Raw genomic sequence first — 16,000 nt, 5'->3', positions numbered from 1 at the left:
GGGATAGGGCAGAGGTCAAAACAGACAAATTCCCTTCCCTTATAGAGTTTATGCTGTGCCTGAAGGGAACAAGCCATAAACTATATAAGGAAGTCAATTATACTGTAGATAGATGATGGTAAGTGCAACAGACAAAAATGAAGCAGAAGGGTGCACAGGGAATTCAGTGGTTAGAATGCCTGCCTTTCATGAGGGAGACCCGGGTTCAATTCCTGGACCATGCCCCCCCCCCAAAAAAAGAAGCATAATCAGGAAAATAGAAAAGCAGAGAGGTCTGGGGCCTGCACCCTTGAGTTCTCCAATGTCCAGAGCTTGGGGAAATGAGAAGGAACCAACAATGGAGCCTGGGCAGGAGCAGAGGCAGGAGATCCTGGGATGCTAGCATCCAAAAGAAGTAAGGGGGTCTAGAAGGAGGGAGGGAGCAGCTATGGCCAGTGCTGCTTCCATGATCAAGATGGACATTGGCAACCAGCCATTGGCTTTGCAAGGGTTTGCTCATGGATGAGGTTGATCAAAGCCATGGTGTGAAACGGTGGGGAGCAGAAGTCTGGTTGGCCTGGGCCCCAGTGAGAATTGGCCTTTGCTCCCCAACAGATAAAGGAGCAAAGAAGAGGGGGAGGTAGCTGGTAGCCCTTGTCCAACTGTCCCCCAACTCTCTCCTCCAGCCGATCCACCATCTTCGTGCGTCTCCACACCAATGGGAATCAGGAGCTGCAGTACCAGCCTGGGGACCACCTGGGCGTCTTCCCTGGCAACCACGAGGACCTGGTGAATGCACTGATGGAGAGGCTGGAAGACGCACCCCCTGCCAACCAGCTAGTGAAGGTGGAGCTGCTGGAGGAGAGAAATACGGCTTTGGGTAACTTCAGCCAGGCGAGGCACCCCCCGCCTGGCCATTCCCGAGCCCCTGCCCTTCTCCACGGAGTTCCAAAGGCAGGGAGGGGGCTTCTGTCTTCCTTCAACTGTAACAGCAGCTGGAAATTACAGCCTTCTTCACCACCGCCCCACAAGTAAACAGCAGCTGAAGTCTGACCTTGAGCTCAATGGCCAACTCGACACTAAACCCACCATTTTTGTTTGTTTGTTTTTTGTTTTTTGGCATGGGCAGACACCAGGAATCGAACCCAGGTCTCCAGCATGGCAGGCGAGAACTCTGCCTGCTGAGCCACCGTGGCCTGCCCTGGACCCACAGTTTTGACCTCATTAACGCAAATTCTAACCAGTTTAAGTAACCATTCCTTGCATTCACACTAATATGCTCTCAAAGGGAAATGAGGCTCAATGCTTGATTGTAGCAGGCACAGGTGAGCTTAGGGTTAAGGTGTGAGTCAGCACTTCACTGCAGTGGGCACAGGTGACCTTGCAGCTCAGGTGAAAGGGAATGCAGTGGCCTTGCATGGCAGCCTGTGACACATTGACCTATCAGTTTTATGAAGGAGTCAGAGCCTAAAGTCAGAGCAGAATGTGGAGGAAGTATACAGCTCAAGCTCGGATGAAAATGCTTTAGGAAACATGGCTTTGGAGAGACACACTTTCTCTTACTAAATCCGATGCAGCCTGTTTTCCCTCCAGAGTTGGAGCAGAGTTTTATTTATCTGGGGTTGAGCTCCTGGTGAAGTAGAGGCTTATGTTGAGAGGTTATGTTGGATGGAAATACACAGAAGCAATACAATGTAGTAGTTGGAAAAAGGTCTGGAATAAGACTGCTCAGCTTCACACTTAACAAGCTGCATGGCTTCGGGCAGATTCTTTAACCTGTCTGTGCTTCCATTTTACTTATCTGTAAAATGAGGGTAATAATAACACCCACTGCATAGAACTGTTGTGAGGATTAAATGACAATAATGAAATAGTCGTTGGCATATAAAAAGTACTAGATAAATGTTAAGCATGTTTACAATTTTTCAACATTAGAATCCCCCTCAGAGGAATGAGATGCTGATACTGGAAGAGGACAAATGGAATCAAAATAGACTCATATCTCATGCTCACTTGGGGGCCCACCACATAGAATGCCAGTGGAATGTCTCGTGCTATTTTAATAGTTTTCTCCTCCTATCACAATTATTAATAATTATTAATAATAATTATTTTAAAATTTTGGGGTGAGTTTGCCTAGTTGATTTGGGGGATGCTGCTTGCACAGGTCCCCAGCCCTGGGTGTGGTCGTGGGGTATGGAAGGGGGCGAGCTGAGTGGCCGCTTAGCCTGGGGACTGGCCTGCTCTCCCGGCCCCAGGAGCAGCCCGGCCTCCCCACTCCCCACCCACCCCCACCCCCCCATGCCCACTGCACCTCCACAGGAGTCATCAGTAACTGGACAGACGAGCACCGCCTCCCACCCTGCACCGTGTTCCAGGCCTTCAAGTACTACCTGGACATCACCACGCCGCCCACACCCCTGCAGCTGCAGCAGTTTGCCTCCCTGGCCACCAGCGAGAAGGAGAAACAGCGTCTGCTGGTCCTCAGCAAGGTGAGTCCCTGGGCCCTTCCCATCCCTGGGGGCTGCCTTTCACCCACACTCCCTGGAGCCTCTTGTGGTTATTACGTCAGTTGTCCAGCAGATGGCAGTGTCCAAGAAGGGCGCCATTTGCTAGTTTGCAGGACACTCGACTGGACAGTCCTTCTTGGCCAGTCCTGGCCATCCTCCCTTGTTCTGAGGCCTGACGGAACGAGAGTGACCCCCTTGAATCTCAGAGTTCTCTGCCTGTGGTAGAAATGCTCTTGTATCCTCCTTTCTTGGGAGCCCTTGAGCTTCCATTAGTTGGTCCATACTTGGAGTAAGAAGAAACTGAGAGAAACCCACAGCGTCCTAGTTTACTGATAAGCCTTTTTCCCAGGCACAGAAGTTGGGTTAGGACTGCTAGAGTTAGGAGGTAAGGTGACCTAAGGTGACCCAAGGTGATCCAAGGTGGCTCAAGGTGACCCAAGTGCTGCTTTCCCACTCTTGCTTAGAAACAAAGGACTCACCTCGTCCAAGTTGGGGCAAAGCCATGCTCGGTAAGAATCCTACCAGGAGTGACCCTGCTTCCTCCAGCAGGGTCTCCTTCACAGGAAGTAAGCCCCAAGCGAAGCATGGCTTAACTGTCTTCTGCTCTCCAGGAGGGGATCACACAGTGGGCAGCGTGCACGAGGCTAATGCAGTGAGTGCATCTTACTTAGAAATAGGAAAATAAAAACCAGAAGGAACATTTAGAGAGTTGTAAGCTATTACCTCTGGAGGGTTGGAAACAGGTAGGAGAAGTGGGACAGAAGACTGTTATTTTACATCATAAACCTTACCAAATTATTTAACTTTTTAAACTATGTAGCTATACAACCTTGATTTTAAATTTTAAATTAATGGTGGTGGGGTGGAGGGGTAGACTGTGAAAAGGAACCAGACTACTGTTTGCACAGGACTACTTAAAGTAGCATTGAATGTAACTGCATGGGGTTGTCAGCTTTCTGCAAAAAGCAGATCCCAAGTTGGACATTGATGAACACAGATCTTTATTAGGAGGAACACCTGTGTGAAATTAAAAATGAAGCGGGCTCTAGATAAAGCTGGGAGAACCAGCAGCCCATAGAACAAGTCTGACCCCAAGTGAAGGAGAAGGAGGGAAGGGTGAGTGGAAGCATGCTACTCTGCAAAACAGCCTAAGGAAGGACCGGCCAGGTCTTTAGGGAGCCACAAAATCCCGTGTCCCAGGACTGGGCCCACCTCAGTATCCCCATCGGGCCAGTCATCATCTCAGAGCAGCCCAGGAAGAAACCAGGCCCACCACCAACAGAGGATAAGTGTCAGTTTTAGACACACCCGCGCTCCCTGCAGCTGGAGATCCACAAGACGACATCTCCCGGGCACCACACCCTAGCGGCAAAGAGAGGACTGGGTTTAGGAATGCGGGGGGTAGCTTTGTTATATAGTGAACTGAGCCTCCTATGACAGCGATCAGGGACTGTCCGGAGCAGCTTCAGAGATTTAGGAAACTCCAGAACCCCTGGGAGTTGCTCTTCTCCCTGGTAACCGCTGGGCTGTCAGCACAGCCCCAAACACAGTCCTCTCACCCGCAGCCTGTCCCCCGGGGCTGTCAGCTGAAGTCTTCAACGTAGTCCGCGCTCTCTGCGCACGCATCTCCAGCCGTAGCAGCCAGCGCACCACAAGTCTGCATTCGGTGCCCGCCGTGGCTCCTGGGCTCAGCGACTCGTGCCTGCCTCCTGCAACGCATCTCTCCTGCCCTTCCAGAAATAGCGGGAGAGGACCGGGGTTAGGGGCACAGACTCCGGGCGCAGACCGCCTGGAGCAGAAGTCAGCACAACTCTTCCTCTAATGGGCCAGAGAGTAAATATTTCAGGCTTGTGGGCCGTTTTATCTCTGTGCAACTACTTGATTCTGCCATTGTAGTCCAGCAACATAGACAAATAGGTAAAGGAATGGGTGTGACCGTGTTCTAATCACACTTTATTTATGGACACTGAAATTTGGGCTTCATAGAGTATTCGTGTGTCATGAAATATTCTTAAATAGTATTCTTCTTTTGATTTTTCCCCCAACCATTTAAAAACGTACCTACAACTCTTAGCTCGTAGGCCATACAAAAATAGGTGGTGGGTTGGGTTCCAGCGAGCCGCCGTTTGCCAACCCCTGGCATGGATTCAAAACCCAGTGTCAAACCTGCCTCCGATTGGGTTGGAGGAGTGAGATGCTTTAAGGCTCAACTTCACGCAGAGGCTATGAACAACCAGCAAGAACCAGCAGAAACCTCTTTCTCGAAGCTCCAGAAGGCAGTTGAAGGACTAAGTAATAGGGCAAGCACTGAATCAAGAGAAAGGCTTCTTTAAGAAGTGGTAGGGTCTCCTAGAACCCTGGTTGTCCCCTCCCCCACCCCATCTTCAGCTCGGTGCAGACGAGCCCGTGCTCCCAGTGCAGTTCCCTGGTCCCAGTTCCTGAGGAAGCAGAGTAACCCTCAGGCACATGTCTGGGCCACTCTATTTTGTGGTAGCCTGAGGAACTCACCACCCCAGAACTTGTCCTGAATATAGAAGGTGGCTCACAAGCTCTCTTACAGATGCTGTGGGAGAACAGTCAAGGCATGCTGGCAGGAACAAGGGATTGCTGGCTGTAGGACATACAGAGCAGTGCCCAGGACTATGAGGAAACTATTTCCTAGGAAAGAAGGGACGTTCACATCCATGTAAATGGGGGAATTCCTACTGCCACATGCACACACCGCAGACAAGATACATGCACAATAAGGGTCAAGGAGACTCCTATGCTTTGGCCTCGAACTATTCTCTGAACTCATCGTATGAATAAGCTCTGAAGAAGAGCACTTGCACAGAACAATCTGCAAAAAAAGACCCTTCTTTTTTTCTTAGCTCCTGGCTTACAAGGAAAATTCAGTCATAACATGAGCTTAAGAAAACAGATGACTCAAGAGTCTAAATTCCAGTGATAACACATTAAAATATCAAAATTTCCAGGTTTCAACAAAAGCTTACAAAACATACAAAGGAACAGGAGTTGATGGCCCAGGCAAAAGAGAAACCATGAGAAACCATCAACCGAAAGGACCAGACCAGAAAAAGGCTTTTAATAAATGTTCCTAAATATGCTCAGAGAGCTAAAAGAAAATGTGTACAAAGAACTAAAGGAAGTCAGGAAAATGACAGATGAAAACGAAAAGAATATTAAAAAAAATTACAAAACTATGAAAAGGAAACAAAGCTGAAGACCACAGAAACAGACATTTAAAATTCCCTCAAGGGGTTCAGCAGCAAAGTGGAGCTGGCAGGAGAAAGAACCAGTGAACCTAGAGATTAGACAATCGAAATCATTCAGTGTAAGAAGCAAAAATAAGAAAGAAGGAAGAAAAGTGAACAGAAACTGAGCGACCTGTGCGATCAGGTATAACATTATACCCTTGTCGGAGTCCAGAAGAGAAGAAAGAGAGGAAGGGACAGGGAGAATATTCAGAGAAATGATAGCTGAAAACTTCCCAAATTTAATGAAAAACGTAAATATGCACATCCAAGATGTTCAAAGAACACCAAATAGGATAAACCCAAATAGACCCCCATAACATGGTATATTATAGTCAAACTGTCAATGCCAAAGATGAAGAGAGAATTCTGGAAACCACAAGGGAGACCCAGTATGTCACATACAAGGGATTCTTGATAAGATTAAATGCTGATTTCTCATTGGGAACCATGGAGGCAGGATGAAGTGGGAGGACACACTCAAAGTTCCAAAAGCAAAAAATTTGTCAACCAGGAATTCTATACCTGTCAAAACTGTCTTTCAAAAATGAGAGATGAATTGAGACATTCCCAGATAAACAAAAGCTGAAGGACTTCATCACCCCCTAGACCATCCCTCCAAGAAATGCTCAGGGAAGTTCCAGAGGTTGAAAGGAAAGGACAGTAACTCGAAGCTGCATAAACAAATAGAGAAATCTGGTAAAGATAACGACATGGGTAAATATAAATACCAGTGCTATTTTATTTTTATTTGTAATTCTAATTTTTGCTTCCTATAGGATCTAAAAGATAAATGCATAAAATGTACTGATAAATTAGTGATTTTGGACTTAGAATGTCTAAATATGCAATATATGACAAGAACCACACAAAGGTAGAGGGGGTGGTATAGGAAGATAGTTTGTATATACTATTGAAAGTTGGTTAGTGTAATTGGTATCAAAGCTAACAAGATTATATAGATTGAGGATGTGAAATTTAAGCCCCATGGTAACTGCAAAAAGAAAGTGTCAGAGAATATGCAGGCTCATAGAGACAGAAATTTGGGTGCAGGTTTCCAAGGTCAGAGGGAAGGGGCAACAGAGAGTTGATGTAGAATGGGTATAGGGCTTCTGTCTGGGGAGAAGAGAATGTGTGGGTAATGGGAGGTGGTGATGGCAGTGCAATATTGCAAATCTGGTTAATGCCATCAAATGGTACACTTGGGAATGGTTGAGATGGGAAATTCTGTGTTGGATATGTGGTCCCACAATTAAAAAAAAAAAAAAAAGAGCAACAATGACAAATTAATGTAATATGTGACCCTGGGTGGGATCTGGCAAGGAAGGAAGAAAGGCTCAAAGGGGCATTGCTGATACGTGAAAAAAACTGAATATAGATTGTAAGCTTTACATTGATGTTAAATTGCCTGAACTTGATAACTGCAATTAAAGTGGTTACGTAAGTGAGTATCCTTGTTCTTAGGAAGTGTGCATGGCAGGATTAAGTGTCCGATGGCCTAATGTTCACAACCTACACTCAGGTGTCCAAAAAATTGATGGATAACAGCAAGTGTGGCAAAAGATTAAAATTTTTTTAATCTGGGTATGGGGCGGTGGGGGAGGGCTGTAGGGCTATGTTGGAGTTCTCTGTATGGGATTTGTATTATTTTTGTATTTTTGGTCAACACTAGACCATCCCTATGAGAAATGCTAAAGGGAATTCTGTGTGTTGAAAGGAAAGGGCAAAAGAGAATAGATTGAAGCTGCATAAAGAAGTAAGGATCTCTGGTAAAGATCCTGTAAGTTTGAATGTATTTCAAAAGAAGAAGTCAACAACCACCACAACAAAAATTAGCATCATCACATAATAGCCATGGGAACTCCATGAACCTCAGTTTCCTCATCTGTAAAATGGGGATAACAATAACCCTGACTCGTAAGATCCTTGGGGGAATTAAAACCTGGCACAGAATAATTACCGTCTTACTGTTTGTTGTCAGGATTTCTGTTTGCCTCCCGCCCTGGACTTCCTGAGGCCCTTGTGGGCAGTAAGCACCCAGAGCGGGGTTCCATCTCCCCTCTGTCCTTCCCCTTGCACAGGGCTTGCAGGAGTATGAGGAGTGGAAATGGGGCAAGAACCCCACCATCGTGGAGGTGCTAGAGGAGTTCGCGTCCGTTCAGATGCCCGCCACCCTTCTGCTCACGCAGCTGTCCCTGCTGCAGCCCCGCTACTATTCCATCAGCTCCTCCCCGGACATGTACCCCGACGAAGTGCACCTCACCGTGGCCGTGGTCTCCTACCGCACCCGAGGTGGGCAGAAGTCCCAGGAGGAACTCGGGGTCTGCATTTTCCCCCGAGAGGCTCCTGTAGATCTGCCCAGACGGCTGTGTGGCCAGGCCAAATCCCATGCCCCTGGGAGGGAATTCACCCCCAAGGCCAGGAAACTGAGGGGAGCAGTGGAGCAGGCGGGTGTTCCTTTAGGCAGGGCCCACCCCAGGCAGAATTGGGGAGGAGGAGGCGTGCATATTAGGAAGTCAGCCACTCCCACGGCCTGAGGTCACCTTTTACCCACCCATCTTCCCCCCCCCCCCAAGCAAAAAGGAGACCAGGCCACCCCTTAGACAGTCCTTCCAGGAACTCTCCACTGTCTGAGGCCTGGGTGGTTGGGGACCAGTCAGCTAATGCAGCCTCCGTCCCTACATTTTCCCTCCTTGATAAAGCGACTGAAATGCTCGATGCTTAAGAGAGCTCTGCCTGGGATCCCAGTAAGCAGCGTACTGAAGGGGACTTCCCCTGGGGCAGGATTTGAATCTGACACCCTCCTTCCCATCGGGAGCCTGGGCGGTTTCACAGCCACAAGCTCTCGCCCTCAGTACTGCCTTCCTCTTCCCTTTCGGAGGAAAGGTGGTAGACACTGAATTCCAGGGCAGGGGTGAGGCCTCAGGCTTGTGGGTTTTCTGTGGGGGAGCAGGGGAAGCGGGTGCCAGTAGCCCAGCCAACCCGCCTTGGTTGTTTTCCCAGATGGAGAAGGGCCCCTGCACCATGGCGTGTGCTCGTCCTGGCTCAACCAAATCCAGGCTGATGAAGTGGTCCCCTGTTTCGTGAGAGGGTGAGTGGCCATCAGCGAGAACTGTGAGGCTGTCCCAAATCTGGACACTGACACCCTGAGTCGGGTGGATGAGTCCCAGAGAGTCGGTTTGGGGCTCTGGAGGGATGCCTGGGTCAGGCAGGGCAGGGAGGCAGCACCCTGCATCACTCTGAATTGTTAAGGAATTGGGATCGTGGGATATGGCACTAGCTAGCTCAGCAATTCTCTAGTCCAGTGCAGTTGAGTGCAATAACTATTTCTCAAGTGCATGTGCTGTTCTAGGAGGTGGGCTGCAGTCAAGCACCAGGCAGATACACTCTCAGCCTTTGCAGGGATATGGCCTAGTAGAAATAGCATCCAAAGTCTACTGGCCAGCCCCCATCTGTCTCTTGTTTCTTCGCGTTGGGGAAGACATGGCCATCCCCATCCAGTGTGAATACTCTGCAAGAACTGGAGACCTCTAGTTCCTGGAATCTTCCAAATCAGTGGCACTCCCCCCTGCAAATGGGCACCTGGTCCAGGCCGAAGGCTGCACGTTCCCTGGGCCCCTACCTGAGACGGCCACCCGGCCCCCCCCCCCCACCCGAGGACCAGCTCATCTTGACCATGTGTGAGCCCAGCCAGCCTTCTGACCCTCTCTTCCCTGTGCAGGGCGCCCAGCTTCCACCTGCCCCGAAATCCCCAAGTGCCCTGCATCCTGGTTGGCCCAGGCACCGGCATCGCCCCTTTCCGAAGCTTCTGGCAGCAACGGCAGTTTGATATCCAGCACAAAGGTGGGTCACAGTCCGACAGCCACTGGACTTGTAGCCCCTGGATGCGGCAGCCCAGCCGGGTCTCAGCAGCCCCCAGGAATGACAGGGTTCTCTGTCTATTGCAGCACGATCTGCAGGTGGGGGGTGCGGTACTGACCTCATCCTTAGGTGACGTCATAGATAATTCAGAGGACCTTGCCCAGCTTATCTCCCCACTGGCCAGGGGCAGGGGCCGAATCCCATCCCCAGAAGATGTTTCTTGGGCCATCAACATGGCTTAAAATGCAGATAGCGCGGGGGGTGGGGGGCATTAAGCCTTATGAAATAGATGCATTCATGCGATTGACCCCAAGACTGTTACTGAAGAGCAGGCCTTGCTTTGGGAGACACACAATAAAACAACTTCGGGAGAAGGAGAGAGAGAAAGAAACCCATGATTGAGGCACACCCTGACCAAGGAAGTGCTGAGATGTTACTAAATACAAGCGTTATTGCAGTCACTGGGGTACAGCACTGAATACGGCAGGAAGAAACAGTCAAAACCACCTGTCCCCTCGGAGCTGTCATTCTGGCAGCACAGCTAACAAGTGTAAAGGACTTTATGGACCAGCCACGACTCTGATGCTTTCCATTTAAATTTCACAATAACCCCATGAAGTAGATACTGTTATTATTTCCATTTTGCAGATGGGGAAACTGGGGCATAGGAAGTTGGAGTAAATTGCTCACCGTCACGCAGAGCTGGAATTTGGACCCAGGCAGTCTGGCTCAAGAGCCTGGGATCCAGTGGGATGCGGGGGGGGCGGTTACTAAATAGCTAAGAGACAATGGAAGGCTGTGGACACCCAGAGAAGGAAAGCGCCCGAGTCTGAACAGACCTCACCCGCTCCCCTTGGTGTGTGTGCAGGTGTATGCATGTGTGCCTGTGTGCCCGTGAGTGTGCATGTTTGCATGTATGTGCACACGTGTGTGTGTGAGCACATCTAATCGCCTGCCCCCGTGTCCATGTGCCTTGTCCCATGGCACGCAGAAGGGTTCACAGCCCTCCAGCCCTGGCATCCCTGCCCCCTCCCCCGAATCAGGCACCAGTGCTGTTAGTAACCTGGTGTCTTCCTGGTCCCAGGAATGAGTCCTTGCCCCATGGTCCTGGTCTTCGGGTGCCGGCAATCCAAGATTGACCACATCTACCAGGAGGAGACCCTGCAGGCCAAGGACAAGGGGGTCTTCAGAGAACTGTACACAGCCTACTCCCGGGAGCCAGAGAAACCAAAGGTAACGCCTGGCTCATTCCCAGCCCGCCCACCCCACACGCACACGCACCTGCACCCGCCCTTGCACACGCGCTCGCACATATCCTGCTCCCGTGATCCACCTCCTCTAACCCTTTCTGAATTTCCCGCCATAAAGTTGCCCTGTACTTCAGGATGCCTAGAGGCATCTTTCAGGCTTTTTAAAAAGCCTTTCAGTGCCATCGGTGGCACCAAAACCAATGAGTGGACACAGGCATGCTCCTACCAGACCCTGGGAAGGTTCAGGGGATCCCAGAAAAAGCACCAGGACAGCTGGGTAGGGGCAGTCGGAGGCTCTGGGCAGTGGCTATTTGCCAACCAGTGTGGTAGTACATCAATGTTTTTAATAACCAGTACCATCGTGCCACAATGTGCCTCAGTGTCAGCCTTGCCAAGCCATACTGAAGAATGCAAGCAAATTCCCCAGAGGCTTTGTTCTCATTTGCCAGCTGCCAGAATGCAACACACCAGAGACGGACTGGCTTTTAATAAAAGGGGATTTATTTCATTAGTTCTTCAGAGGAAAGGCAGCTAACTTTCCACTGAGGTTCTTTCTTACGTGGAAGGCACAGGGTGGTCTCTGCTGGTCTTCTCTCCAGGCCTCTGGGTTCCAACAACTTTCCCCGGGGTGATTCCTTTCTGCACCTCCAAAGGCCTGGTCTGAGCTGCAAGTACTGAGATGAGGTATGCTGAGCTACTCGTGTGCTGTGCTACGTTGAGCTCTCTCATTTAAGCACCGGCCAGTTAAGTCAAACGTCATTCATTGCAGCAGGCACGCCTCCTAGCTGACTGCAGATGTAATCAGCAACAGATGAGGTTCACGCACCACTGGCTCATGTCCACAGCAACAGAACTAGGTGCCTTCACCTGGCCAAGTTAGCAAGTGAATCTAACTACCACAGCTCTCATGCCCCATTGCCCCACTTGCATCCTCTTGGCCCACTGTTGAGCTATTGCTGCAGTACCCAGCTCTGCACAGATGTCACCTGACCTAGCCGCCCACCTGGCCCCAGGAGCTCTGGATATCTATGGGGCTTCTCCATGGCTCCTGCTTAAGAGGCTGGCAGTAACCTGGAAATGTGCAGGCATTAACACCCCATGGGGTGCCCATTGACCAGCAGAGCAGAGGAGCAGGTACATAATGCCCCCTCTTTATGCCCCTCCAGGCAGAGTTGAGCTCCAGTTGCCCAAAGTAGGGAGCAGCTCATTCACACACACCCTCGGGTGGCTTTCCCACCTTCCCTGTTTCCCAGCCCTCCAGTTCCCCAGCATCTCTTCCCAACCAAACTACCTGCCCGCCCGGCGCTGCCTTAAGCTGTGCTTTCTGGGGCAGGGGACGCTCCCTAAGACAGACGCATTCCAAGGCCTGACCCCTTGCACGGGTCTTCCCGTGCCCCACAGAAATACGTGCAGGACATCCTGCAGGAGCAGCTGGCGGAACCCGTGTACCGAGCCCTGAAGGAGCAAGGGGGCCACATTTACGTCTGCGGGGACGTCACCATGGCGGCTGATGTCCTCAAAGCCATCCAGCGCATCCTGACCCAGCAGGGGAGACTCTCGGTGGACGACGCTGGCGTGTTCATCAGCAGGCTGAGGGTGAGCGGCCAGCTGGCTTTGCAGATCCCCTTTCCAGCACCCATCCCCTGTCCCCTCTTCCTCACCTTCCACTCACGACTTGGGTGTGTTCGTAAGTCATGGTTGAGAGAGAAGAAAGGAGCACTGGAGAAGCAGGTGCATGATCCAAACGGGGTCGGGGCTGTGGTGTGTAAGAATTATGAGCGGTGGACCTCCAGGGAGCTGGACAGAAACGATCCTCTTTCTAACAATCCGACTTTACCTCCTCCAGGGACCAAGCCTCAGCCCTGCCCTGTGCAGTTGTGTAGGTCAAGCACTGCACAAAAGAGATTGTCGAAGGGGGCAAGTGGGAGTTAAAAGTGCCGCCATCCTTGACCCTCCAAGCCATGCTCCTTGGCATGGACGTGTGTCCAGCCGGAAGAAGGGGTGCCTTTTCCTAATTTCCTCAAAGACTTAGGTGAGATTAGTGGCAGCCCAGCAAGCAAAGGCAGCAAGCAACTGCCCCAAATAGAAAAATCAGAACCCCAGACTTCCATAAAGCTCCAGGGGCAACTCCATCCTTAACTCTGTGGCCATCATCAAACCGGAGTCAAACATTTCTGCAGAAGAGTGCAATGGTCAACATCTATGCTAAACCCCCATAGGTAAGAAAAGGAACGTTCTGGTAGAAACGTCAAGGATCAGAGCGGAGCTGTGGCGCCCCCATTCCAGCCACTCAGCCTTCCTGTTACCACCCTTGGGAGATGATTTTGTAGATTCCCCCAGGGCGTTGAAGAATAAAGTTGGACAACCACCCCAGCTAAAAATGAACCCACTGCACAGGTAGACAACTTTCTCAAAACCTTCAAATCCCAGGGAGATGCAAGAACTTCACTCTGTGCGTCATCATAACTCTCAGTTTTTTGGACACATCTTCTTCTCCCCTTCCACAGTGATGCAGACGCATCTTCTACTCTCTGATCTCCTATTTAAGACCCTGCCCTTTGAAGATGGTCTTGGGTGCCCACCCCTTCATTCCCCCAAAGGAGAACCTACAGCTTCTAAACCTCTTAGATGTCACAAGTGAACCATCCCTGGGCTTCTTCTTGAACCCCCCCAGGGGAGGATCTCCTCTTTTCTTGTTTGTTGCTGAGCAAAGATGCCCTTCCTTGGAGAAGTTCAGTGCATGCCCAAGAAGTCTCCACTTTGGGCAGCTGTGGGCAGGTGTTCCGTGAGTGCTGAGTGGACACATTTTTATTATTTCATCTCAGCTGGTCTCTATGGGCTGTCATGTTTCACACTAAACCCAATAGTCCCCAAATCTGAGCTCACAGGAATAAGTTGGAGGGAGAAAAAGAAAGAATGGTGAGGTTTCCATTTGACATCATCCCTTCATCCAATCTCAGAATTGACAGATACGGCAGCAAGCAACATTTCTGGATGGTGACATGGGTGTTCCTTTGCCATTTGGGCTGGTGAGATTCCAGGCCCTGGAGTAGAGGGTCTTACTGAAACAGAGTCAGAGACCAAAACTACCCCGGTGGGCACTGAGTTCAGCCTAGTTTCTTGACGAACCGTCTTCTTTGGGTAGAGTTTCCTTCCAGTGTGTCAGCAGTGTCTGCCACTCTCCAAGCTCTTTTCTGGCACCTGAGGGCTGTTCCTTGACTGTTCTTTCCCCCAGGACGACAACCGATACCATGAGGATATTTTCGGGGTCACCTTGCGGACGTATGAAGTGACCAACCGCCTTAGATCTGAGTCCATTGCCTTCATTGAAGAGAGCAAAAAAGATACAGACGAGTAAGCTGGCTCCCTCCCTCTCACCTGTGTCCTGTTGGGCAGGGGTGTCTGACTTCATTTATTAGGGCTTTCCTTGGGATCAGGGGTTCCCAAAGTGGGGTCACTGGACCAGTAGCCGGGGACTCATCTGGGAACTTTCTAGAGACACAACTACCCAAGCTCCATCTGAAACCTGCTGAATCAGAAACTCTGGGAGTGGGGCCCTACAATCTGTGTTTTACTACGTCTTCTAGAGGATTCTGAGGCCCAATCAAGCGTGAGAAACCCTGCCTCGGGTTAGCTTCCCCCCGGGGTGCCCCTAGAGGGATGATAGCACCTATCCACGGCTCCTGGGGTTCACTGCCCCCTCAACCCCAAATCCATGGGTGCTTGCTCACTAACACAAATAACAATTACTGCTATTTTGACCATTTCAGTCAGCCCCTAGAAATTTCTGGAAACAGTCTGAGGACCCACAAGACCTGGATGAGTCTTACTCTCTAAACCTCACGTTGACTCCCCTGATCCCTGGCCACGTCAGCCCTGATGGGAAACCCTCTCTCCCCCTCCCTCCCACTGCCCATCCCTAACCCACAGCTCGGTGCCATTTAAATTAAATTAAGTAGAAAGCCTCCTGTGTCTTCGACAGTTCACCAGCGCAGGGCACACACATCACTTCTTAAAGTCGACATCCACCTTTGTCTCCCTTAAGACAATATGGCAGCATTGAAAACAAACTTTAAGCCCAGGAGGCTCACGTAATCGTCTTTAAAAGACCACAGCTTCCTTGGTTGTCGTGAAGAACCTTTTAATGTCCCTTTTCCTTGCCTATTGGGTTGGTGAGCATTCATTCACTCCCTCCCTCATTCATTCATTCAACAAGACAAGCTCCAATTATGTATTGGATCCTGTCCAGGGAGGAAACGAAAGAGAGGAAGCTACCGGGCCAGCAGCATCAGTGCTTTTCTCGGGGTGTCTTTAAGGAACAGAGCAGCCTTACTCTGCCCATACTAATTCCTTCCCCACCTGTCGTCCTGCAGGGTTTTCAGCTCCTAATTGGACCCTCGCGCCCTGATGGACCTGGCAGGTGGGGGGCGCCCCGTGCACTCACTGGCGGGGACGGCGGCAGGTTTTGTAAGTGCGGACACTGCTGAACCTTTCCTACAGGCCTCCACGTGACCCCGCTCGGCCTCTCCTCCTGTCGCCGCGTCCTGTCTCCCTCTTCTGAGTTCCCGCCCTCAGTGGTTTCCAAGGACCTCCTCGGTTCTCTCCTTGAGTTTTCCTGCTGCTTTATAATCAGGAAATGGCTTTATAATCCGCGTGGCTTTTACGAAACTCTGTTCCCCCCTCTGTTCCCTACAAGAGCAGCTCATGGGTGCATGAAACCACTGGAACACGGCCTGGGTTTTTGGGGCTCCCCCGGACAGAGTTTTCCGAGTTGCTTCCTCGGCAGCCCAGGTCTCCCCTTACCCATTTTTATGGTGGCATTTCAGTGGCGTGTGTGCTCAGGCGTTTGCGTGTGCCAGACCTGGGACTCCATGTGTCCTCTTGTTTGTGCCACAGAGTGTTTCCTACAGACCCTCGGTGCCAAGGAGCGTGCCGCCGGCACCTGTTCATTCCTCACGCGTCCATGATTAAGGGTCTGTGCAGCATTTGAAGGGACCCTAATTATCTTGAAAGGGCAGCAGCAGGGAAGGGGAGAATCTCCCCATGAAAGGGAGAAAGAGTCACAAAACTGGATGCATTTAGATTCTGACACCTGTTAGCCGAGCTCTCACTGGCAAGGAAACCAACCCGTCTAATGGATCAGGCA

General features: G+C 50.6%; 1 protein-coding gene across 1 annotated transcript in view; it reads left to right on the top strand.

Annotated features, from left to right (window-relative positions):
• Positions 1–15,611, top strand: part of NOS1 (nitric oxide synthase 1) — a 99,312-nt gene extending 83,701 nt beyond the window's left edge. The window contains exons 21-29 of the mRNA XM_077159945.1: positions 666–859; positions 2,302–2,471; positions 7,825–8,035; positions 8,747–8,834; positions 9,465–9,586; positions 10,689–10,837; positions 12,256–12,450; positions 14,090–14,208; positions 15,228–15,611. Coding sequence (XP_077016060.1) covers positions 666–859; positions 2,302–2,471; positions 7,825–8,035; positions 8,747–8,834; positions 9,465–9,586; positions 10,689–10,837; positions 12,256–12,450; positions 14,090–14,208; positions 15,228–15,243 — 1,264 coding nt within the window. The 3' untranslated portion in view covers positions 15,244–15,611. The remainder of the gene's footprint in view (positions 1–665; positions 860–2,301; positions 2,472–7,824; positions 8,036–8,746; positions 8,835–9,464; positions 9,587–10,688; positions 10,838–12,255; positions 12,451–14,089; positions 14,209–15,227) is intronic.
• The last annotated feature ends 389 nt before the right edge of the window (positions 15,612–16,000 follow it).

The sequence above is a fragment of the Tamandua tetradactyla genome, chromosome 5 (genome assembly GCF_023851605.1).
Source record: "Tamandua tetradactyla isolate mTamTet1 chromosome 5, mTamTet1.pri, whole genome shotgun sequence".
NCBI classification, from domain to species: domain Eukaryota; kingdom Metazoa; phylum Chordata; class Mammalia; order Pilosa; family Myrmecophagidae; genus Tamandua; species Tamandua tetradactyla.
The sequence above is the reverse complement of the archived record's forward strand: the minus strand, read 5'-3'. Positions and strand labels throughout refer to the sequence as shown.